Here is a 27,036-nt window from a genome sequence, read left to right on the forward strand (position 1 = left end):
TAACATAGTTTTCTTACAGAGTTTTAACCTTTTAGCCTAATATTCTGAATAGCACTCACATCCCTGGTATTCCCTGCCTGGAGTTTGCATGTTTTCCTGGTGGGTTTGCACAGTGTGCTCTGGTTTCCTTCCATGACATGAAGGTTTGGGGATTTGGTGACACTAAAATGACGTGTGTGTGTGTGTGTGTGCTTGTATTCACCTTGTGATGAGCTGATGCCAGGGATTGTTTCCGTCTCACGCCCGGTGCTTTCTGGAATGGGTGCATCCCTGGATTGAAGGATATAATCATTAAACATCCTTTTCAGACATATTGTGGCAAGGTGTTATCGGAATGTAATAGATATTTCAGGTAATTCACAACACAAAGAAGTCAAACATTTTCACAGTGATGATATCTCGCACTGCCGCCTGGTGGAATCTTCTAGAATTACATAAAGTATGCGCGCAAGTATAAACAGTACAACGCTTACGTAGCAATAGCATCTACTGGAGCATGCGTCACGTCGCATGAAGTATAAACCCGACCTAAGATGTAGGAAAAGTTTAAAAGTAGTAGTAAGTACTTTTGGTCTCATTCAATACTCATTAAGGACTTACCCTTTCTATCTCATGGCACTTCTTCAGAGCGTCACCATATTTTCCAAGTCTCTGAAAGGCTGCAGCACATTCTGTTTGAAACCACATACACTGCATTTCATTAAGGTTCTCCACTGAAGAAGCACCCTCCTAAAATATAAAACAGGTATCCTAAATGCTGATAAAGAACAAAACTAATTCTAATTAAAAAAAGTTCTTCACCCATAAGGTACCCTCAGTTCATTTTTTATGGTAGAATAATTCTTATTCTTCACAAAGTAATCATAGGTGGTGTGTCACACTGTATATACAGAGTAACACTAGCTGTTTGGTCAAAGCTAATACTATGACCCTCCTTGGTATCTGAATATTATTTAGCAAAAAGCTGCAGGAAAACAGAAAATAAATAAATAAATAAATAAATCTTTGATTGGTAGTCACAACAGAGCCACAGGTGAAAATTGCCTCCTATAAAAAAAGTAAGCCTAGTCAGGGATATGACAAGATAAGACCATAAGGCTCCAAACCCTTAAACCAGCAAGGACGCAATCACGGCCATTAAGCTTTTGACAAGAAGGATAAAGAATTCCATTAGGTGCTCAAAGTCCCCAATACCTCTCATGTCACACAAAACCTTTACTGAAATTAAAAGCTCTCAGAAGAAACAGACTGCAGGAAATTTAAGAATAAATCATCTAAGAGTACCTGTCGTATCATAAAGATATACAAAATCCTTGAACAGAAGCCATCAGGAAGTACATATAAAATGCAATCATGCCATAAGGCTGCTTTCTGCCTTGGGTATTGCCATTGCTCAATCTATGAATGTGCACCTTCCCTTTATTCATGCATACTTCAAGCCCACTTTTTTCAGTGCTGTGCAAACGTTCACATATGTACGTGTGCAGACACACTCATATGCATCTACATGCAAACTTAAAGTCTTTAGAAAACTGGATGTGTGGGTGTAAATTGACAGGAATGATCGAAAGGCATATGAATGAGGTAACTGAGAGTAAATATGTATTTGTGGATAAGGTGCACAGTATATTTCTTTAAATTGAGTTAAATTTGCATTCTCAATCAGGGTGGTAAACCATGCCGTTACTTTAGCATGACTGAAAAACACTAAAATTTAAGTCTGATTTATACTTCCGTGTCAAACACACATTGTAGGCTACGCTGTCAAAATTTAGTTTATATTTATGTGTCACGCTGTGTTATAGACATATGCCTGAATGCTAGATGTCAATGTTTATAGTATGCAAGAAAAGTGAATAATCCATTTCCTTGTGCTTCACATGTGGTGCCAGCCAAGAGAGAAAAACAAACTGCAAGCAGTTTTTGCCCCTTAGTATCACCGTTCCACTTGGTAGAAATATTCTTCAGTAGGCAAATGTATTTGTCACTCACATTTTCCATACATCTGTTGTTAAACTGATGTTAGCCAATATTCCATGCCATGAATTTGTCTCCATCCGATTGTCTTTGGAGTATTTTGATGAAGTGTGATATTAATGTGTATATTTTCTAACTTCTTCAACAATCTTTCTTGATCTGCTCTATATTTATTTCAGAATAGAGGATGAAAAACGGAAACGTGTTTTAGGAAATACATAGTTGCTAACTCATCAATCAGAGCCGTAAGTGTCTGTATAAAGTTCGCGTTGATGCAACATGTAGTTACATTTCTAAGGAGGTGCACGTCAGGCAACGCCACAGCTACAGTGCAGGCTTGATGCAGAAGTTTAAATCAGAATTTACAGGCAGTTTAGGTAAAACTTTTGCTACACCAACTGAGCTGTGATTTTATTCTGGTGAATCCACTTGCAGTATTCCTTAATGCTAATGTACACTTATGCAGTTTTGTGTGAAAGAACTAGTCAATAAATAAATATAAACAAGATTTGCTGTTCATCTTATGTAAAACTGCCATAAAGGCACTAAAAGGGCAACTCAGAAACCAGGGAAAACAAATCGTGGTTAAGGGAATGCAAACTCAAATTAATTTCTTAATGAATGCTGATGAAGCCTCCCTGACCAATTCAGCAGTGTTTTGTATGGCACACTTCACAATACATATCTATTATAAAAAAAAAATCTTGGGAAGGTTACTAGGGAGACGAGATGTGATCTTCTCTGAAGGCAATTTGACGACACGCAAGACACACTTTAATGTCACGCGAGACAAGGCAGTGAGACAACATTTAAAACAAGCTCAAGGACATCTAACAGTTGTTGGAATGCTTTTGGCAGACGCACTTCATGTGCTTCCAGCTGTTAAAACAACGACAAGCAGAACACGCAGCTCACCAGCAGATGATCCAACCTCTTAGCTTGCGTTCAGCCCCAAGCCCCGAACCCCAGCCCCCACCAATTGCGAGCGGCAGATATGCAAAGTGGAAAAAGGACAGCTGCTGTACAGACTTTTAAATGATCAACGCACAGCGCAACAAGCAGAAAACACAGCTGGCCCACAGCAACAGCAGAAAGACAGCAGCTGATCCGACAGCATCTCCTTAGCATGCATTCAGCCGCGCCCCCCCTTCACAACACGAGCAGCATTATACATCCTGCAAGAAAGATTCAACCACGCCCGTGGCCGGAAATAAAGGACAAGTATTGTTTTTACAAAAGTTTTAAAGTAAAAGTGAAAATAATGCATATGTAACAATTCCCATGAAAATAACGATCTTTTTAAATTGTATATCCGGTAAACCAAACCCAGGGGTGGGCGAGCGAAGTGAGCAGGGGGCAGAGCCCCCTAGTAATTAAAAAAAAATGACTAAATGAATTGTTTCTAATGTACTGAAAATCAGGAACTGCTAAACCTGCCATCGGCCAGACCGCTTTAATAGGAGTAATCAGAGGCTGTCAATGATTAGCTAATGACCAGCCTACAACTCAAAGCCCCCTTCTCTGCCATCAGCTTAAATTTATTAAGGTGGTAAGTGCAAGGGGTGATACAATGTGAAGAGAGTGCTACTACATCTGGGAAAAAAATGTTTAATCTTTAATCTTATGTTATCTATATTGTTAAAATTATATTTCTTTGTACTGTATGTATGTATTGCTTAATGTTTCTGTTTAAGTTTTGACTTTGTTTTGTGTTCATGATGTGTGCTTTTTAGTTCTAGTAAATCTGTTATTATTGCCTAAATAGGTGAGTTCTTAAGTGGGCATTTTCTCAATAAGAATTAACTGAATTGAACTTTCTGACACATAATGAGAAGGTAGGCTACAAGAGCTGCCTTATACAAGCACAACAGTTCAAAATAATCACCAGGTGTCCCTGTAGCACCATTATAATAGCACAAAATTCAAAATAGTCTGCAGATAAAAACTGAAGGGTGTGTGGAGAATTTGTCAAAAATAAGTCAATAAAATGCTACAACTGCTGTTCAAATATGCACTTCCCAATGTTTTGAGTGTTACTGAAGTGGATTGTTATTTATCACTTATATGGGCATTGAAAGCTATAATGAAAGAAGCCATAAATAGCAACAAAGAGCAGCCATATATAGTATCAAAATACTATTTTATCTGATTAACGTATATGGGGACTGAAATGAATGTACATAACGTTCTAAAATCAGAGTGCATTTTTATGAACCAACATAACGGAATCACATAGCACATAAGATACAAAAAAATCATTTCCCAATTATACTTCTCCCTATTTATGTCAGTAAGGACATTAGAACTGTGACTTAGAAGATGACACTTTAAGTATTACTTACAGTACACTTACTTTCATAAAGCATCTTCATTAAAATAGAGTACACATTTTTATACTGCTGTAGTAATTTGTTATTTCTGCCTTTTGCCAAGGCTTTAAAGTACAGTATTTGCTATAGACTACCAGAATGTGATGGTATTGGAAATGGGTGAAACAAAAAAACATGAAATTAATTTCAGTATCTGTAACAATTTGTACAGTGAAAATATCTTTGTAGTCAGTCAATATTAATTATATGTACTGCATACATGCATAGGCTGGTGAAGCTTTTCTCACAATAGAAGAGAACAAACAAGTAGGAAATAAAAATAAAAAAGACACAAAATGTTATGTTCTAAATAGGTATGCATTTTAAATTATTTAAATTCTCATTGCAGACAAAAATCAGAGATGCTACTGTGATCTTGCCAACAGCTTCTGCTTGTGAAACAAATTTAAAACACTACAGTCACAAACAACTTCCTGTTTAAGTTCCAGCATTTTTGTTACAACAGAAGTACTCCAAACTTAATGAATGTGCTTACTAAACAAAGCACACTTTTACCACTTAAATTTTTCTTTCACTAGCCTTCAAAACTACATACTGTACACAATAAAAATATCTACTACCTACTTTAAGATATGTTAAACTTTATACTCTAGCTAAGTATATAAGTAGGAGTGGCATACACAAAATGCTAAGTAGTAAAAGGTTTGGTACCCACCATTCTGAAATTCTGTTTCTTTCATTTTCACAATCAAGATAAATTTGAACTTACCCTTGTAAATCTGGAACACATTTCCTCTGCTTCTTTGATCATGTTGGCCCTTAACATGTACTTTGCACTTTTTGAGTTGATAAACCGATCTGCTGTATCCAATGACTGTGCCTCATCCATCCATTTAGCAGCTTCTTTCGAGTTACCTAAATGCTGTTGGCAAATGTTTCACAAAAACAACAATTCATAGGATTTTATTAAATTAGATTTTATTAAATTGTTTGTGTTAGGTACCTTATGTACTATTACTATATAAACACAAATAGTAAACAGTTAGAGAAACTAAATAAAAATTATACACCAGCAGGTGATACATAACAATGGCAGACTGAAATTCAGGCTGTAAAACACACACAAATACAATAAATGAGAAGGAATATAAATAGGTCTGAAATTAAAAATGCGTTCTGTTAATACTTCAAAAAGAGAGTACAGGTATAATAAGGCAACGGAATACAATGAAATTACAGTCTGCCATCCGTATCAGCAGGTTCCGTCTTCACAGATTCAACCAAACACACATTGAAAACATGAGGAAAAAAAATAATTTTCAGAAAGTTCCAAAAAGCTTCATGCGAGCACTATACAGAATCCACACAAAGCCTGTTGTAGGCTCCTCAGTCTCTTTCCAGCCCTCACTCTTTTGCATTGGTTGGCTTGTGTCTCATTCATTTGCTAGTTGTGTTGTATGCACCCTTTGTTTCTGTGAAACATTTTCTATATGTAATTGTATTTTAAAAATTCAGTTTTTTATTCTATGTACTGTATTTATCCTTTTGGTTTTTAAACGAAAACAAATTTGTAAGTGGTGAAAGAAAGAAAATGTTATTTTGCTGCTGACACGTACTATGTATTGTTAAGTTATGTTTGTCAAAGGTAAACTTGTCATAGGTTATAAAAAGACAGGTTCTGTAATTATAACGCACACTTTTTTTTTTTTTTTTAAAAGACTGTGGTTCTGGAAGCTAAAATGTCACATAGAGGCAGGTTAAATAACTTGCTCACAGTTACACAGTGAGCTACAGGATAAGCTTGTTTCAGATTTTTAACAACTATACCACACTAATTGCTAAAGATTGTGGATAAACCAGAATAGTGTTGATAAATACAAAACAAAGTTATACTATCCTGCTGAAGTCCGAAATATACAAAATTTCTGACAATAGAATAGTATAAAACTAGAGAAACAACCTGACCATTTTACATTTAGAATTCATAAGGCATGGAAACGTACCTTATACTATAAGAAACTCTCCCCAATCTTATTTTCCTTACTTCTTCAAGTCCAAATACTGGCCTGAATGAGCAAAACCACTAGGCAGCTAAAATGATGATGTAAAACCTTACCACACATCCACAGGTGAAGGAAGTGGTCAGTAACAAAAAAATCACTGCTCAAAAAAATGAAGGGAATACTTAATTATCTCAGTCTAACACCAAGTCAATTGAGCTTCAGGGATATCAATCCATCCAGTTAGGAAGCATATGCAACTGTCAATCATCTTCACCTGCCAGAGGGGACTGGGCGGTCTCTTGGTCTGGAACCCCTACAGATTTTATTTTTTTCTCCAGCCTTTGGGGTTTTTTTTTGTTTTTTCTGTCCACCCTGGCCATCGGACATTACTCTTATTCTATGTTAATTAATGTTGACTTATGTTTATCTTTTATTGTGTCTTCTATTTTTCTATTCATTTTGTAAAGCACTTTGAGCTACATTTTTTTGTATGAATATGTGCTATATAAATAAATGTTGATTGATTGATTGCTTTGGTGCAAATGAAAGTGGCTAAACAGGTGTACTGAAGAGACAACAGTAAGACAACCCCCAAAAAGGGAATAGTTTTGCAGGTGGTGGCCATAAACAATTGCTCTCTCCTTATCCTTTCTGACTGATTTTTCTCTAGTTTTACATTTTGCTAGTGTCCTTGGGCCTCATGTATAAACAGAGTATATGCAAAAAATGTTGCATACGCCCATTTCGAGATGTACAAAAACTAAACTTGGTGTAAAGCTAAACACACTTTCATGGCAGCATCCTACCTTGCGCATGCAAGTTTCTGCTCAGTTTTGCAAACTAGCGGCACCCAGCGTTAAAGCAATGCTACTGTTTCTAAGTCATTTACCTTTCTATTTCATACTCACATCCATGACAATGGCTTTACCAAATACACTGCAATTATCTGTATATCGTTTACAAATGTAATTCACTTGATTGTAATCATTCTGTAACAATATAATGGTGCACGGATGGCCAAACTATTCTAAATACCATAGCTGTTTTATCGCTGTCAGAAGACATGGCAAAATGAAGAATCAGAAGAGAGCACAAATTTATAGATGGCGATGACTGGCTTCTAAGTCGATTTCAATTTCCAAGAGCTATCCTCTTGGAGCTTTGTGCTAAACTGGAACTGGCTTTACAAAGGCAGACGTTGAGTAATTGTGCTCTACCTGCTCCTTTGCAAGCTCTTTTCACTCATGGGTTTTTAGCCACAGGAGCTTTTCAATGTGAACTGGCTGACCAATTGGGTATTTCACAATCATCACTGAGTCGCACCATGCTAGCTGTATATGATAGTATTATCCGCTTGTCATCCAGATACAGTATATAAGATTTCCATACACTGTGGTTGAAGTGGCAAACATGAAAGTGCAATTGAGGCAAAGTCTGGCTTGCCAAATGTAATTGGCGTGGTTTCCAATGTAAGTAAAGTATCTAGTCTGAGTCATTGGTGGAAGTATTATTGCTGCTTATGAATAATTTCCTTTCCAATTAATCAATGTTCTTATTTTAAACTTAAGGTACATACAACAAAATTTCTCTAAGGAATGGTTTACTTTCCATGATGAGAAGCTTTACAATCTTAGAATGACTCAAAGTAAAGCAACTGTACATTTTAAGCCAAAGAAGATAGCTGGTCTGGGCATCTGTGCTAGAGACTGACTGGGAATGAGGTAATGGTGAGAAACTCAAGGCAGATGCATGACATGATAGAAACATTATATTCAAAAGGTAGAATCTGCTGCACAGGAAAGAGAAAAATGGTTTGTATTGCTCATCTGTCCCTCTATAATAGTAAAATGTATTTGCACTGTTCAATTATTTAGCTTAGCTTATTATATACTACAAAAAGTATAGTATAGTATAGTAAAGAAATTAGAGAACATGTAACATAATTCTTGTTGGAATATGTGTGCTGTGATTCATAAAACCAAACAAAAAAACTCAGAAATTCATCCTATCTAAAATACTTTGAGTTAATTCTAATTATTGTCAAGATCAGCATTACTCAGGAACTATCATGTGTGATTTACTTCCTGAGATGTGACAGAATGACAAGCTTCAGGTGATGCTGTTGGTATTTTTGCAGGATTGTTCTTTTTCTACTATATTTGATTTTATTTTTCATCCTTATAGCACATACAAAAATATTCATTGTGTTGTGGTCTTTGGCATAGGGACTACAGAGCTGCAAGTGCATTTTTAACCTTGCAGTATCTGCTGATCTTCAGAGAAAATATGTGCTCAAATCCCAAATTACTAAAGTCCAAGCAGATTTAGTTAAATTAGGAAATTAGAAAAAGTGTCCTATGACGGAGGAAGAGTAAACACACAACAATGTTACGGTTTAGTGCTAAAATATTGATAAGTAGTTTAATGTTACATTTGTATTCTTCTTTTTGGTTATAACTATACAGTAAAATATTTAGAACTACTATATAATATGTGTGCTATGTCTATTCCTAAATTGTGTAATGTATATACAGAATAAATCTGGTAGTTTTAAATTATTCAATAGATTATTAAATAAATGAAATTTACTCCACTGCCCCATCCTAATATATACATTTATTAAAGAGCTATATTGAAATTGTAAGTGTATGTCAAGACTTCTTGCTCACATTCAGTTTTAAAATGATTCTGCATGAGATTTTTACTTAAATTAAATATTTAAGTTTGGAAGGTGAAGGCACAGAACGATGGCATACCATAAATTGCAGAAAATACCTTACTAAGAAAAATAAAAAATGTAATTATTGTTCTGTTTAAAATACCCTGTATCAATTACTACAGCTTCAAAGAAAAATACTATTTCTAACTCATTACACTCCGGCTAATGTATATTAAACCTTTCATATACAACAATAAGATGCATATTTTTCCAACAATTAATCACCAATGATTAACCTTGTTACAAATGTATTGTTCCTAAACAGCTATTAAGGAGGATGCAATTTGTCAATCACCCCTCTTTTTCACTGCATTATATTAGCATCATTCAACTAGAAGATAAAATAATAATAATTTTGAACCAATTTGTTTACGTGAACATAACACTTAACATTCACATCAAAAAGTAACAAATTGTGCTTAACAAACTTCAACAATAAAATCTGCGATTCAAAACTCATACAAAGAAAAAAAATCAAAAAAACAAAAACACTGTAGTCTTAATTTAAAGCATATGATTCAAAATCCAAAGAGGCACCTTATAAATGACAAAATTCCAGACATGGAACTTAGTCTAAGGTTTGTGCTTCAATTTGTAAATGTTCCCAAGCTTTGGGTAAAGTTAAAATCTGTCATACAGGAGATCATCAGGGGTGTACATCTACATTTTATAGTAAAGCTGGTCAGAGGTCTTATCTGCAGCTGATAAGTGAATACAGTTCCTATCTGGGATTCCTGAAGAGTTCTTTACTAGTGTTTACTTGAATTAGGAAACTACATCAAGACCTTTTAATTGCTTAACTTTCAGGCAAGTACAATAACATCGAGCACTGGAAGATGGAGTTTCCAGGCACTGTACCTGGGGTTGCTGGCATGCTATTTACAGAATATGTTGTGTTTGTAACTCTTTTACATGCTTATTGGCATGTGACAGTAGGGGAAGAAAAGAAAATTACCTTATAAATCTTTGCCTTTATGTAGAACAGTTCAATTAATGTTGGGGTGCTTTCAATTGCAGAGTTAATGTAGTCCAGGGCCAAAGACCACTGGCCGAGTCTGTCAAAATGTTGTGCCAGAAAATATCGAACCCAAAGTAGAGTGGTTGGAGGCTCCTTTGCATCTCTTTCTTTAAAATACACAAACAAATAAAAACACATATATACACATGAACAATATGCACTAAATAACAAGTAAATCATATATATATACTGACCATATTTATGAAAAATCTTGTAATTTACTAAAATAAGCTAGTTCAAAACATTTTTTTATCCTTTAGAAAATATATATGTTTTTAAGTTTTATGGAGCACTTAATATATAATGCTTTGTATTTAATTGGTGACCTAGTTTCCAATGTGGTGTCATTTTTGAGGAGGCTCTGCTTTAAAAATGTCAAAGTTCAATCTGTTTTTGAGGATATTCTGTGATTTTAGGAACCGATCAGTAATATAAGTTCTATATTTGTTGTCACAAATTTGTATGAAACAATCAGTACATCAACTTCAACGGTTATATTTCACAAACAATTACAGCAAATTAGTGAAACATTCATATGCCTTGTTTTTGATCATTTCCACTTGTTTGTTTATTACTCTAGGCTGCAGTGATATCACAAAACATTCAGCTATGCTGCATGTAAATAAAAAATCTAATTCAACTGATTGAAAGTTCTACTACTCTATTATTTTTAAATAACTTAATAAATAATTGTTGGTTCAAAGGTTTTGCAAATGACTTCTTTAAATTATATAATGAGAGGAGATGAAAAGAACATTAAAACACATACAACTGACATAACAGAAACTATTTTTTTTTTCTCCTGAAAACTCATTTTCAGTTTTAGTCATGATAATACAGTATTAATGTAAAACATTTTCAAGTACTTGAACCAGGGAAGTCAAGAAGAAAAACTAAAAGTTACTTCCAAAGTAACAGGTGATGTACTCTTTTTTTCTGACTACATTCATTTTGGATTTTTCATGTCACAAAGTTCTTTTTTGGATAACCTAAATCTTTGCACGTTTTCAGTATTGGATGCCATCTCTAAGTAAATCCAAATAACTGCGTGAAAAAAAACACTTGAATTTCATATGCATCTTACTTTTTTAAACATTTTTGGGATTCAGTATCTAACAGCAAAAGATTTCCCAAAATTGTCAACTCCTATCATTGCTTAAAAGACTTTTCTAGCCCATAAACCCATGGTATATTGCTTACACGACTTTTCTAGCCCATAAACCCATGGTATATTGCTTACACGACTTTTCTAGCCCATAAACCCATGGTATATTGCTTACACTCAATACAATTTGAGAGTTTTCTAAAATGAACTACCTATTTCAGTTTTAGATGGACTGTTTCATGCATTCCATACAATACTACTCATAAACCACTGAACTATTTGGTGCAGTAATTCTCCTGTGCATGTTACTATATGTCTGGAAATAATCCCCTTACTGCATAATGCAATTGGGCTTCAGCTACAATTTCTACTGCGTAAGACTTTTACATTTGTGTGCAGAAATCACTGATACTAAGCAGAATTAAAGTTTTTCCTGCACGTCTGATCTGTCATTCAGATAAATATCCCCAAATTTCAGTATCATTGCCAATATTTGAGACTAGTATCAATCTTTTACAATGGAATGCAGTGTTTATTTTTGCCAAACATAAAGCACCTGGCTCAGAAACATCCGTTGTTGACTCCGAAATTGTGTGGGACTCACCCACTAGTTTAACTACCATTTTCTGGCCAGTTTCCCACCTAATTCTGGGAGTATTGAAACAGAAGATTTTATAGTCAGATGACTATCCTGACACCAATCTCCTTTAGTTGCCTTTATGATTCACCCGTGAACTGCATTTTTAACTGTGTTTTTTATTATGGTGAAGTCATTAACACTGACTTTAGCCAGTGTCCCACAAATTCATGGATATTGCTTTGGGCATTTTACAGTCGTATGAAAAAGTTTGGGAACCCCTGTCAACCTGCATAATTTACTCTACTTTCAACAAAAAAGATAACAGTGGTATGTCTTTCATTTCCTAGGAACATCTGAGTACTGGGGTGTTTTCCAAACAAAGATTCTTAGTGAAGCTACATTTAGTTGTATGAAATTAAATCAAATGTGAAAAACTGGCTGTGCAAAAATTTGGGTACCCTTGTAATTTTGCTGATTTGAATGCATGTAACTAACTGCTCAATACTGATTACTTGCAACACCAAATTGGTTGGATTAGCTTGTTAAGCCTTGAACATCATAGACAGTTGTGTCCAATCATAAATGGTAAAACGTACAGTATTTAAGGTGGTCAATTGCAAGTTGTGATTCCCTTTGACTTTCCTCTGAAGAGTGACAGCATGGGATCCTCAAAGCAACTCTCAAAAGATCTGAAAACAAAGACTGTTCAGTATCATGGTTTACAGGAAGGCTACAAAAAGCTATCTCTGAGGTTTAAACCGTCAGTGTAAACTGTAAGGAATGTAATCAGGAAATGGAAGGCCACAGGCACAGACAGTTGCTGTTAAACCTTGGTCTGGCAGGCCAAGAAAAATACAGGAGCGGTATATGCACAGGATTGTGAGAATTGTTACAGACAACCCACAGATTACCTCCAAAAACCTGCAAGAAAATCTTGATGCAGATGGTGTATCTGTACATCATTCTACAATTCAGCACAATTTGCACAAAGAACATCTGTATGGCAGGGTGATGAGAAAGAAGCCCTTTCTGCACTCACGCCACAAACAGAGTTGCTTGTTGTATGCAAATGCTCATTTAAACAAGCCAGATTCATTTTGGAACAAAGTGCTTTGGACTGATGAGACAAAAATTGAGTTATTTGGTCATAACAAAAAGCGCTTTGCATGGCGGAAGAAGAACAACTCATTCCAAGAAAAACACCTGCTACCTACTGTCAAATTTGGTGGAGGTTCCATCATGCTCTGTGGGGCTGTGTGGCTAGTTCAGGGACTGGGGCCCTTGTTAAAGTTGAGGGTCGAATGAATTCAACCCAATATAAACAAATTCTTCAGGATAATGTCCAAGCATCAGTCACATAGTTGAAAGTATGCAGGGGATGGATATTCCAACAAGACAATGACCCAAAACACTTTTTGAAATCTACTAAGGCATTCATGCAGAGGGAGAGAAGTACAGTACAATGTTCTGGAATGGCCGCCACAGTCCCCTGACTTGAATATCATCGAAAATCTATGGGATGATTCGAAGCAGGCTGTCCATGCTCGGCAGCCATCAAATTTAACTGAACTGGAGAGATTTTGTGTGGAAGAATGGTCAAAAATACCTCCAAGCAGAATCCAGACACTCATCAAAGGCTATAGGAGGCATCTAGAGGCTGTTATATTTGCAAAAGGAGGCTCAATTAAGTACTGATGTAATATCTCTGTTGGGGTGTCCAAATTTATGCACCTGTCTAATTTTGTTATGATGCATATTGCATATTTTCTGTTAATCCAATAAACTTAATGTCACTGCTAAAATACTACTGTTTCCATAAGGCATGTCAAATATTAAAAGGAAGTTGCTACTTTGAAAGCTCAGCCAATGATAAACAAAAATCCAAAGAATTAAGAGGGGTTCCCAAACATTGTCATATGACATTGAACATTGTAGAATTCATTATTGTTGAGACAATGGCACAATGGCCACTGTTGGAAAGTTTCTGTACTGTTTCAAAGTTTCTGCTTTTTGACTGATTCAATGTCTGCTGGCAGTCTGACAGAAAGCAAGAGCTTTAGAAAGCACGTTGTAACGATTTTAAGAATGTTAAGTACCAGCTACAGTGCTGTGAGAAAGTATTTGCCCCTTCCTAATATCATGATTTTTGCATATTTACACAATAAATGGCTGTAGGCATTTAAACAAAATGGAATATTTGAGACAGAGAATCTGAGTAAATGTATTAATACAGTTTTTAAATAACTTTTTTCTAAATTCAAAGAATAAAACACCCCTATTAACCATGTGAAAAATGAACTGCTCCCATAGTTATATCAGTCTTTCATATCTCCATTGATGAATTTTAATTTACTCTTTGCAAAACTGTATTATTTCAAACATACTGGTACATTTGCAAATATGAACTGCTCATTTCATGTATCAACCACACCATCTCTGTTGGGGTCAAGCCTATAGTTTGACTAGACCACTACAATTCCAAAATTGTATTTTGTTCCTTCTAAGCCATTCAGTCACAGTCTTGTTTTCATTTTTTAGGTTATTGTCCAGCAGCATCATCCAGTTACAGTTCAGCTTCTGGTCATGTGCATTTGTCTGGATATTTTCCTTAAGAATATTTTACTGAAGTACAAAAGTCATGGTCCCTTCAATGAAGTCTTACAGTTCCTGGGGCAGCAAAGCAACCCCACACTATCACAGTACTACCAGGACAATGTTTTATTGTAGGTATTATGTTCTTACTATTGAATGCTACAACACCATACATGCTGGAACTGGAACTCTATCCAAAGAGTTCTGATTTTGACATGCCTGTCCATATAACATTGCTTCAAAAGCCTAAGCAATCATTCAGATATTTCTTTGTAAATGCAAGCTATTTACTGATATTTCTTTTGGATAGTAGAGGTTTCCACCATTCTCCCAGACAAAATTTCATTTTTATTCAGGCTCATTCTTATCTTGCTTTCTGAGATATTTCTTAAGATTAAAATCACAGAATATTATATAAAAACTGATTAACTTTATCCTGCTAACTATAGAATATATTTTGCAGTTAGCTTACATATATCATACGTAAATTAACGGGAGCACATATTAACCTCTTTAGCATTAGTCAAGAGTGTCACTTGGGCAATGGAACAGACATGTCTCGCATTAGACCTGAGGATTACTTGGGCTGTTAAACAGATCCACTCTTCAGTCTTCAATACCCATTCTAGGTCTTAACTGGTCATGACAATAGCAAGGAGCTAATTTTTAATGTCTATGACCCTACTCTGACACACAACTTGTTAACTTATGTGTTCGAACTAGTGCTTCAAACTTTGGCTCCTAAGTGGTTATAATGGAGGCTTGCAATGGAATTAAACATTGGTAAAATGATTTACACAAACAAAGCCACTCCAATTTTCAGCACTTTCTTTAGATGTCAGAGTCCAAGCCAAATCTTCAAATTCATGTATAAAACTCATTAAGAATTTTAGTATGTAATGCTCTAATATGTACATCAGTAGGTAGACTGAACATAATACAAAGTAATACAACGCAAAATAAAACAGGGAAAGCATAGTCAAATCAAAACTAAAATTAATTGCTACAAAAATATTAAAACTGCAACTATTTGTGAGAGCTGAGTAGTAAAAATATGCAGTTTTCTTCGACAATGTCAATAACCCCATGATAATGACAATGCACAGCTGAAGCATCACATTTTGAGGCTGTCTTTTGGTATTAAGGCAAAATTTACAATGATGCAATTAACTACAACTGAATTTAACCCAGTGATTTATAAAGACTGAAAACACTTGTTGCTAAATAGTTTTTATCAAGCTATTATATACAGGTGCTGGTCATAAAATTAGAATATCATGACAAAGTTGATTTATTTCAGTAATTCCATTCAAAAAGTGAAAGTTGTATATTAGATTCATTCATTATACACAGACTGATTTATTTCAAATGTTTATTTCTTTTAATTTTGATGATTATAACTGACAACTAATGAAAGACCCAAATTCAGTATCTCGGAAAATTAGAATATTGTGAAAATGTTCAATATTGAAGACACCTGGTGCCACACTCTAATCAGCTAATTAACTCAAAACACATGCAAAAGCCTTTAAATGGTCTCTCAGTCTAGTTCTGTAGGCTACACAATCATGGGGAAGACTGCTGACTTGACAGTTGTCCAAAAGACGACCATTGACACCTTGCACAAGGAGGGCAAGACACAAAATGCCATTGCTAAAGAGGCTGGCTGTTCACAGAGCTCTGTGTCCAAGCACATTAATAGAGAAGCGAAGGAAGGACAAGATGTGGTAGAAAAAAGTGTACAAGCAATAGGGATAACCGCACCCTGGAGATGATTGTGAAACAAAACCCATTCAAAACTGTGGGGGAGATTCACAAAGAGTGGACTGCAGCTGGAGTCAGTGCTTCAAGAACCACCACGCACAGATGTATGCAAGACATGGGTTTCAGCTGTCACATTCCTTGTGTCAAGCCACTCTTGAACAAGAGACAGTGTCAGAAGCGTCTCGCCTGGGCTAAAGACAAAAAGGACTGGACTGTGCGAAGTTATGTTCTCTGATGAAAGTAAATTTTGCAATACCTTTGGAAATCAAGGTCCCAGAGTCTGGAAGAAGAGAGGAGAGGCACAGACTCCACATTGCTTGAGGTCCAGTGAAAAGTTTCCACAGTCTGTGATGGTTTGGGGTGCCATGCCATCTGCTGGTGTTGGTCCATTGTGTTTTCTGAGGTCCAATGTCAACACAGCCGTCTACCAGGAAGTTTTAGAGCACTTCATGCTTCCTGCTGCTGACAAACTTTATGGACATGTAGATTTCATTTTCTAATAGGACCTGGCACCTGCACACAGTGCCAAAGCTACCAGTACCTGGTTTAAGGACCATGGTATCCCTGTTCTTGATTGGCCAGCAAACTCGCCTGACCTTAATCCCATAGAAAATCTATGGGGTATTGTGAAGAGGAAGATGCAATACGCCAGACCCAACAATTCAGAAGAGCTGAAGGCCACTATCAGAGCAACATGGGCTCTCATAACACCTGAGCAGTGCCACAGACTGATCGACTCCATGCCACGCCGCATTGCTGCAGTAATCCAGGCCAAAGGAGACCTAACTAAATATTGAGTGCTGTACATGCTCATACTTTTCATGTTCATACCTTTCAGTTGGCCAACATTTCTAAAAAATCCTTTTTTTGCATTGGTCTTAATTGATATTCTAATTTTCTGAGATACTGAATTTGGGACTTTCAATAGTTGTCAGTTATAATCATCAAAATTAAAAGAAATAAACATTTGAAATAAATCAGTCTGTGTGTAATGAATGAATCTAATATACAAGTTTCACTTTTTGAATGGAATTACTGAAATAAATCAACTTTGTCATGATATTTTAATTTTATCACCAGCACCTGTATAGCTTAAAAATTTAATTAGGTTACTAATCTCAAACTTAACAGACAATAAAGGTACTAGTCTCGGTCTAGAGATGAAGACATTATACATAAAATGTTACAAGGCCAGTCTTGTCTGGGTGACAATTACATGCAGGATCCAAAAATCAACAAAATTCTAAAATGCTACTGACTATGCCAAACACTAAAAGCCAACCTAAAAAATATCACCCAGTCTACATCGTTTAATCACTAAATACTGCAAATAAAGATTAGTGAAGCTGACCTCAATTTGATTTTGTTTTGCTGAATTGGATAAATGTACCCCTCTAGGTCAACATCATGTGCCACAATATAACTTAGCTCTCTCTTGAACATTAGTAAAGTCTTATGGAAGTTCAAAACAAAATATTCTTCAATGCTTTTTGCAAAGCAGATCAGGAAAATCACAGTATAAAATTAAACTGTTGACAAAGTACACTGAATTTTCTTTTAATAAATATTATTTTCTCTCATAAACTTTTAAGACCTCTGATAAATGAGCCATTCACTACCTTTCCCACAATATATGACCAGTAGGCTGGCTAGTATTTGTGTGAATAATGTCAGCTTGACCTGGGTAAAATTATTGGAAACAAATGGTTCTCACAACATCACTCAGTCAATGTCGCACCCGCTTAGTCCTGAACAGGGTTGCAGGGGTCTGCTGCAGCCTATCCCAGCTAGCGCAGAGCTCAAGACAGGAATAGACTCTGGAGAGGGTGCTAGTCAATTGCAGGGAGAACACACACACACACTCCCAACCACACACTAGAGCCAATTTAGAATCACCAATTTAAATAAGCTGCATATATTTGGACTGTGGGAAACAGGAGCACCCGGAGGAAACCCACAAAAAGCCAAATGTATAATCATTACTAATGTCTTCAACATACAGTACAATTCTCACCATTAAATAGTGTTGATTATACTTTCATTTGCCTGACTAATTACTGCTTACGTTTTCAATACTGCTCCAAATTATGAAAAGAGTCACAACAAGTAGTGTGAACTGTATTTAGGTTTTCTAATTATAGCTATAAGATTAATAAACAGGTTTGTACAAAAGCACTAAATTTAATATTAAACCCACCTGGAACTGCTGTATTTGACATTGTCAGTTGCACAAGTTATCTGCTATATTTCTTCAAGACAGACTCTCAAGCATCAATCAGTATAGAAAAGTGCTTGTGGTTTTACTTATATGCCTCCTTCAAGCTAAATCACAATGTACACTGACAGCTCTTCTGGCAGGTTTCTATACTGTCCATATGGACAATGCACCCGCTGCTGCCACAATAGGTGCCATCTCCCCTTGACCCTGTAATGGAAAAGGTGCGTTCAAAAAATGGATGGATTTGATGCCATATGATTTTTTTCATACAATAAAATTTATTTTATGCAGCTAGATTATTCACACTTTCATGGAGTAAAGCTGTTGATCAAGTTTTTATTTTGTTTAATATTCCAGAATTAGGGTTAAAAATATAATGCAAATAAATATTTGCAAATTCTCAAGTAATAGTTATTCTACCAGGATTTGAAGACTGTGAATTGTTTACATTTCTACATTTCCTAGTTAATTAAGTTCAAGACTTTTCTTTTTAAACTGAATTGTTTGTCCCTCTAAACATTCACAATGGGTCTCACATTTTAAAATTATTCAGTAATATTGTACTAGAACTAATACACAGTTTGAGAAAAAAGATCAAGTTTAAAAATAGCATTACAGTAAAAGTCATTTAAAGTTGGCTAAATTTCCTATTAAAAAACAGAAAATGATGCCTTACATGCCCTGCAAACTTTCAAAACTAAGTATGCAACAGCATTCTTTATGTCATTCCATTTATTTGAATCTTTTGCATATTGAGTTGTATTATAGCAAATGCTTGTGTTTAAGAATGCTGCTTTGGAAAATCACTTTAATCATGAGTACACATGTTGGTTCCTTTTTTATTTTGGCTATACACTTTGTCATCATAGTTATGGTAATGTTTTCAAGTGAGAAAAAGGTTGCTTGTTTTAAGTTTAATTGCAGCAAAGTTTTTTTTTGTTGTTACAGTTTACATTTGACTTGTATATGTTTGCTGGAGTCAAAATATGACCAAATGATGGATGCTGCATCTCCTTTATAAATAACAGCTTGTCTCCATTTATATCCAATTCATTCCTGCTTGTTGTCTTATGCCCAACATGCAATTTCTGTTTTGATTGAAAAGCCAGGACTGGTCAAGGTGGAAGCACAGGACTGAATATTATGAATTTAAGGAGACACCCACAGAAATCAAAAAAGGAAAAGAAAGTTTTTACAGAACATAACAGAATAAGTAAAACTAGTTTGGTGCAAGCTTCTTGGTGTTAGTATCAAGTTCTGGTACATCCCTCAGCCCTAGTATATAACGTATTTATGAATTTATTGTTGGTTGTTTGTATTGTAGTAGTGAGGTAGACACATAAGAAAGCAATCTCATTATCCTGTGCACACATGGCAACAGACGTGAGCTTACCAATTCTATTATAATTCACCCCATCATTTGAATTACATTTGTTTCAGCTGGAAGAGTAGTGTAGTTTATTATGAGTGTTATTTATGAATCATTAAAACAACATATTGCCGTGTTCAACACTTTCACAATAAAAACCTTATTAATGCAAAATGCAAGGCTTTAAAGAAATAAACTTTCTGTATCAGTATATAGTAACCTACACCAATTCTCTGTATTAATACCTTCTCCAGTATGGGACTAAAGGGTCCAAAGCTTATCATAGAAACATTAGGCTGGCAGGGCACAATCAGAGATACTTACCACCCTCCCTCAAACCATGATATGATCATTACTGATAAATGTACATGATACACTAGCTTAAAGGTTTGTTTTAATTATTAATTTTTTAATACTTTATCTTTTGTAGACTACCTTGGCCGAACAGAAAAAAACATTTCCTTTCTCATTTGTCATGTTCCTGATTGTTTTACAATGACATAGAAAACTCTACTGGAAAATGGCCATAAAAAACAAAGGTAATGGCAGGAGGGCAAAGGTAAGTCTATCAAGTGTCTGATTTATTCAGAAAGATTTTCTAATTATCATTCTGCATTTCTGTCATCCACTAGGTACTGAGCCAAAAGAGATTCTTAAGATAAATTATATTGCTTTGGTGATAACAATATTCATAAATGGAGCATCTAGATTTTAATAAAGAGTGGCTAAGCTCCATTCAATACAGGCCTCTGAGTGATTCCACAACCTAAACAGAATGTAGTGAAGAAGTAGATGATACAATACTGTTCAACAGGCCTGCCCAATGCATAGAATTTACAGTTGGTACTGTATCTGTTAATGATGGCATACTATAACACAATCAAGAATTTATAATGTGTTGTATATTTATAATAAAGAATTGCTTAAGATGCACTCACAAATGTGCTTTTCTTTAGAAATTGAAATATTACACTTTCATAATCCAAGTACCTTCATATCAACCATATGTACAATGCCTTTGCTAATATATCCAGATCACGAAATTGTGAATTTAATTTGGTAGTAAAATATTACGATGTCTGCTACTATTGCAACAACAACAACATTAGTGATCCATACAAAAAGGCACAGCACATAATCATCATCAGCAGTATTCTACAAAGAAAGTCTACACCGCCCTGCAAAAAAATCAATGAAATTTCCAGTTTTTCATCCTTCTTGTGGTAATGTACCCAGGAAAGCCACTGGGAAAAAAAAACTCACAGTACAAAAAAACAAAAAGTTTTTACTCTTGTATACTGGTGCAAAAATCAAGTCCAAGTCTTGTATTTGCCACTACCAGTCGCCTCTCCACTTACAGCACCCAAGACATTTGACTACTTTGTAGTTTAGCTCTTGCATGCCAAACGATTTAATGCATATTTTAATGTTCTGACAAAAAACTTAACAAATGGGTTTCCAATCCTTCATTTTGTTTTCCAACATTAATGTCATCCTGACAAATGTAATCACCTTCCACTTTCTGATAGAAACATTTGAATTTCCCCAAGGAAACAATACTGTCTATCTTTAAATAAAGTTTTGTGTTTCATAATTACTTTAGTGAAGCAGCCAACTGGTATACAGTTTGTATATAACAGTGTTATCTTTGGTCGATTTAACAATAGCTTAAAAACTTGTGTAGGTGCTAACTCGACAGAAAAGCATACACCTCTCACATAGGCACAGTTTGCTGGACACTGTGTGCATGACTATGTAACCTTGCTGAAGACAACAAAGCAGAAGTCATTGCATTATGGATTGCTTTCTTATTGTACATGAAAACAGGAGGACTGGAGAAAATAACAGCAAGAAAAGTTAAGTACTTTTTTCTGAGTGAAACTGGATGCAATCTGTAATACACTAAGACTGGTTATGTAATCCGAATGTAGAACTATGTATAACTGTACTGCAGCCATATTACGTGCTGGAACAGTCTTCATACCAGCAATTTGGAGGTTTATGTTCCATCCTCACCTGAAGCTGCAATCAACATGGAAACAGTATCCTCTCTTGCTAGTACACCTGTCATAAACATCCATATGCTTTAATTATGATTTACATGAATTTTAATCATGTTCACCTCAAGTTCAAGATAATTTTCTTGTGTACGCAGTACCATCTAATTATTTACTTACACATCTGCCATAAAGGATATTCCCCCAAACTGAACACTTTTTTACAATTTAATTACTACAAAACAGCAGATAATAATATCCTGTGCTTATTTTATTATAATGTAAAAGAGGTACAGAAGCCTGTGACTATATCTACCTTGGGCAGATCTGCACATAAGCAGATGTAGCCAGCAGAACTATAAATCTATTATTAAACAGATGTCAAATAATCAAAAGGACTGAGAGCAAGCAAAAACAAGGTTCAACAAATTCTGCAGGATCACCTGCAAGAGAAAGTCCAAAATATGTCCTAAGACAGACAAGGTGATGACATTGAGTGACTTAGTCACTGTATTAGAGAGTAAACTAATTTAAGTGTAAATAGCACAGTTCTCATAAAAAGATTATGTTGCTTTTCAGATAGGAAGTTATGAATAACGAAGAACCTGAATGACCTTCTGAACAAAAACAGGATGGCCTCCAGGTTCAAAGATAAGAAGGAAATCAAGCAGGTACAAACAAAACAAAAACAAAAACAACAACAAAAAAACAATAATTCCAAGATGGGAGAACTTGTGAGAAGACATGTGGGACTGCAAACTCCAGCAGACATGAATTACTTCATATCTCCAGTCTCTTATCCTTCAGGAAAACAAATATTTCCAGGAAAAAAAACAGTATAGCTTTCTCTGGATTTTAAGTTAACAAAAGCCATGTTACACAACTAGACTGAAGAAAGCAAGAGGTCTATTATCAGGATCCATGCTATTGCAGAAAGCTATGAAAGCAATTTCTGCTAGCCATTTAATTAACTCTTGACTGTCTCAAGGACCTGGTCTTATGTGTTCCACTCAGACTTCATTTCCCATATACTGTATACTTTCAAATACTTCTGTCAACACTATGTTCCCTCTAGGCCAACATGCAATTCAGGGGGTGGCTCATTCAGTTTACCTATAAATGGCGAACTTATTGTACAGTTATATTACCTTTAGCTCTCAAAATTAAAACCATTAAATAAATAATAAAAAAAAAACTAAAACAAATGTTACAGGTGAAAAGTGCTACGTGTATATAAGTCAAAAAGTCAATGGCCAAAACTTTCACATAACACAGTCACTATAAATTGCCAACATTGTATTTAATGCTTATAGACAGTGACATAATAATATAAAGGATAAAGATGGAAACGTACTCATGAGCAAGGACAGTGTGTTGAGCAGATGGAAAGAGTACTTTGAGAGGCTGATGAATGAAGAGAATGAGAGAGGGAGAGAGAAGGTTGGATAATGCAGAGATAGTGAATCAGGAAGTGCAACAGATTAGCAAGGAGGAAGTAAAGACAGCTATGAAGAGGATGAAAAATGGAAAGGCCGTTGGTCCAGATGATATACCTGTGTAAGCATGAAGGTGTTTAGGAGAGATGCCAAATGGAGTTTTTAACCAGATTGTTTAATGGAATCTTGGAAAGTGAGAGGATGCCTGAAGAGTGGAAAAGAAGTGTACTAGTGCCAATATTTAAGAATAAGGGGGATGTACAGGACTGTAGTAACTACAGGGGGATAGAATTGATGAGCCACAGCATGAAGTTATGGGAAAGAGTAGTGGAAGCTAGGTTAAGAAGTGAGGTGATGATTAGTGAGCAGCAGTATGGTTTCATAGAAGGCCAGAAGGAGTTGCATTCTGTCTTTGTGGACCGGGAGAAAGCATGACAGGGTGCCTCGAGAGGAGATGTGGTATTGTATGAGGAAGTTGGGAGTGGCAGAGAAGTATTTAAGAGTAGTACAGGATAAGTACCAGGGAAGTGTGACAGTGGTGAGGTCTGTGGTAGGAGTGACAGATGCATTCAAGGTGGAGGTGGGATTACATCAGGGATCAGCTCTGAGCCCTTTCTTATTTGCAATGGTGATGGACAGGTTGACAGTCGAGATTAGACAAGAGTCCCCTTGGCCAATGACATTGTGATCTGTAGCGGTAGTAGGGAGAGGGTTGAGGAGACCCTGGAGAGGTGGAGATATGCTCTGGAGAGGAGAGAATGAAGGTCAGTAGGAACAAGACATAATGCATGTGTGTAAATGAGAACTACAGTGCATCTGGAAAGTATTCACAGCGCATCACTTTTTCCACATTTTATGTTACAGCCTTATTCTAAATTGGATTAAATTCATTTTTTTCCCTCAGAATTCTACACACAACACCCCATAATGACAATGTGAAAAAAGTTTATTTGAGGTTTTTGGAAATTTATTAAAAATAAAAAAACTGAGAAATCACATGTACATAAGCATTCACAGCCTTTGCCATGAAGCTCAAAATTGAGCTCAGGTGCATCCTGTTTCCCCTGATCATCCTTGAGATGTTTCTGCAGCTTAACTGGAGTCCGCCTATGGTAAATTCAGTTGATCGGACATGATTTGGAAAGGCACACACCTGTCTATATAAGGTCCCACAGTTGACAGTTCATGTCAGAGCACAAACCAAGCATGAAGTCAAAGGAAATGTCTATAGACCTCCGAGACAGGATTGTCTCGAGGCACAAATTTGGGGATGGTTACAGAAAAAGTTCTGCTGCTTTGAAGGTCCCAATGAGCACAGTGGCCTCCATCAACCGTAAGTGGAAGAAGTTCAAAACCACCATGACTCTTCCTAGAGCTGGCCGGCCATCTAAACTGAGCGATCAGGGGAGAAAGACCTTAGTCAGGGAGGTGACCAAGAACCTGATGGTCACTCTGTCAGAGCGCCAGAAGTCCTCTGTGGAGAGAGGAGAACCTTCCAGAAGGACAACCATCTCTGCAGAAATCCACCAATCAGGCCTGTATGGTAGAGTGGCCAGACGGAAGCCACTCCTTAGTAAAGGCACATGGCAGCCTGCCTTGAGTTTGCCAAAAGGCACCTGAAGGACTCTCAGACCATGAGAAACAAAATTCTCTGGTCTGATGAGACAAAGATTGAACTCTTTGGAGTGAATGCCAGGCGTCACGTTTGGAAGAACCAGGCACCGCTCATCACCAGGCAAATACCAACCCCTCAGTGAAGCATGGTGTTGGCAGCATCATGCTGTGGGAATGTTTTTCAGTGGCAGGAACTGGGAGACTAGTCAAGATAAAGGGAAAGATGACTGTAGCAATGTAGAGAGACATCCTGGATGAAAACCTGCTCCAGAGCGTTCTTGACTTCAGACTGGGGCGACGGTTCATCTTTCAGCAGGACAACGACCCTAAGCACACAGCCAAGATATCAAAGGAGTGGCTTCAGGACAACTCTGTGAATGTCCTTGAGTGGCCCAGCCAGAGCCCAGACTTGAATCCGATTGAACATCTCTGGAGAGATCTTAAAATGGCTGTGCACCGACGCTTCCCATCCAACCTGATGGAGCTTGAGAGGTGCTGCAAAGAGGAATGGGCGAAGGTGGCCAAGGATAGGTGTGCCAAGCTTGTGGCATCATATTCAAAAAGACTTGAGGCTGTAATTGCTGCCAAAGATTCATCGACAGAGTATTGAGCAAAGGCTATGAATACTTATATACATGTGATTTCTCAGTTTTTTTATTTTTAATAAATTTGCAAAACCTCAAGTAAACTTTTTTCATGTTGTCATCATGGGGTGTTGTGTGTCGAATTCTGAGGAAAAAAAATGAATTTAATCCATTTTGGAATAAGTCTAACATAACAAAATAAGGCAAAAAGTGATGCGTTGTGAATATCTTCCGGATGCACTATAGGTCAGTGGAATGGTGAAGATGCAGGGATAGAGTTGGCGAAGGTGGATGAGTTTAAATACTTGGGATCAACAGTATAGAGTAATGAGAATTGTGGAAGAGAGGTGAAAAAGAGAGTGCATGCAGGGTGGAATGGGTGGAGAAGAGTGTCGGGAGTAATTTCTGACAGATGGGTATCAGCAAGTGTGAAAGAGAAGGTCTACAGGATGGTAGTGAGACCAGCTTTGTTACATGGGTTGGAGACGGTGGCACTGACCAGAAAGCAGGAGGCAGAGCTGGAGTTAGCAGAGGAAAAGATACTAAGATTTGCACTGGGTATGATAAGGATGGAAAGGATTAGAAATGAGTACATTAGACGGTCAGCTCAAGTTAGACGGTTGGGAGAAAAAGTGAGAGAGTTGAGATTGTGTTGGTTTGGACATGTGCAGAGGAGAAATGCTGAGTATATTGGGAGAAGGATGTTAAAGATAGAGCTGCCAGGCAAGAGGAAAAGAGGACAGCCTAAGAGAAGGTTTATGGATATGGTGAAAGAGGACGTGCAGGTAATGGGTGTAACAGAACAAGATGCAGAGGAAAGAAAGATATGGAAAAAGATGATCTGCTGTAGCAACCTCTAACAGGAGGAGCCAAAAGAAGAAGAAGACCGTGATATATATAATAAGAAACAAAAACAGACTCCCGACATCAATTATAAATGCTATACTCTGTTTTGTTAAAGATAAAGTTATCTATATACTGTATACTTTTGATAATAGCAAAACTTTTTACAGTTTATTCTGAAAATATTATTGTATTGTGTCATACAGAGAAAGTGGCCCTGGTGTTGGCTCAAGTACTGAAAATACTCCATACACAGACAGAATAAAGTTGGGATATTCTTACAACCATAAAGGGAATCAGCTTACTCTATTGATATCTAAAGCCCCTTTTTTACAATCTGAACACAGCTGAGGTAACAACATATACCTAACATGTACCTTTTATTTTGTTAAGCTGTAAATGTTATATGTATATTACCATTATGTAGAAGATGGCAGTGCACTCAAAAATCTTATTACAGTATAAATAAAAAATCTGACAGTTTCCTTAAATGCCATTGCAATGTGTTTGTATAGACTTTTCAGAGTAAAATTTATGTTTTAACAAAAAAACAAAGAAAGTATTAATGATTAACTGTGCACAAAGGCATGTCTCTTATCAATTAAAACTGCTGTGAATACTCATAACTCTAGTTTTAGCATACGGACAAAACTTTCTTTTTTTAATTTAAATCCATAAAGCAAGATGAATTTCATCTAGTATTTCAAATAAGTTGGTTCTTTGTCCTCTTATACCACCCATTTATGTGCTTCCACATTATGCAAAATTACATTATAGCTTGAAAAAAGGTGAATAATAAACCAGGTTCCACAATGAGAAAGACCCTACAGTATAATGTATTTCATGCTGATTTCAAAGAGAGAACCTTTGTAGCCTCAACAGTTATT

The 27,036-nt window shown here is 36.2% G+C and overlaps 1 protein-coding gene across 1 annotated transcript in view; it reads right to left on the reverse strand.

Moving 5' to 3' along the window:
- The window catches only part of LOC120524456 (N-alpha-acetyltransferase 16, NatA auxiliary subunit-like), a 122,059-nt gene that overhangs the window by 47,579 nt on the left and 47,444 nt on the right, over window positions 1–27,036 (reverse strand). Inside the window, exons 11-13 of the mRNA XM_039746309.1 lie at window positions 9,985–10,154; window positions 5,077–5,229; window positions 601–729 (exon numbers count right to left, since the gene is read on the reverse strand). Of these exons, the coding sequence (XP_039602243.1) occupies window positions 601–729; window positions 5,077–5,229; window positions 9,985–10,154 (452 nt within the window). The remainder of the gene's footprint in view (window positions 1–600; window positions 730–5,076; window positions 5,230–9,984; window positions 10,155–27,036) is intronic.

This window comes from Polypterus senegalus, chromosome 2 (assembly GCF_016835505.1).
Source record: "Polypterus senegalus isolate Bchr_013 chromosome 2, ASM1683550v1, whole genome shotgun sequence".
Lineage (NCBI taxonomy): Eukaryota > Metazoa > Chordata > Cladistia > Polypteriformes > Polypteridae > Polypterus > Polypterus senegalus.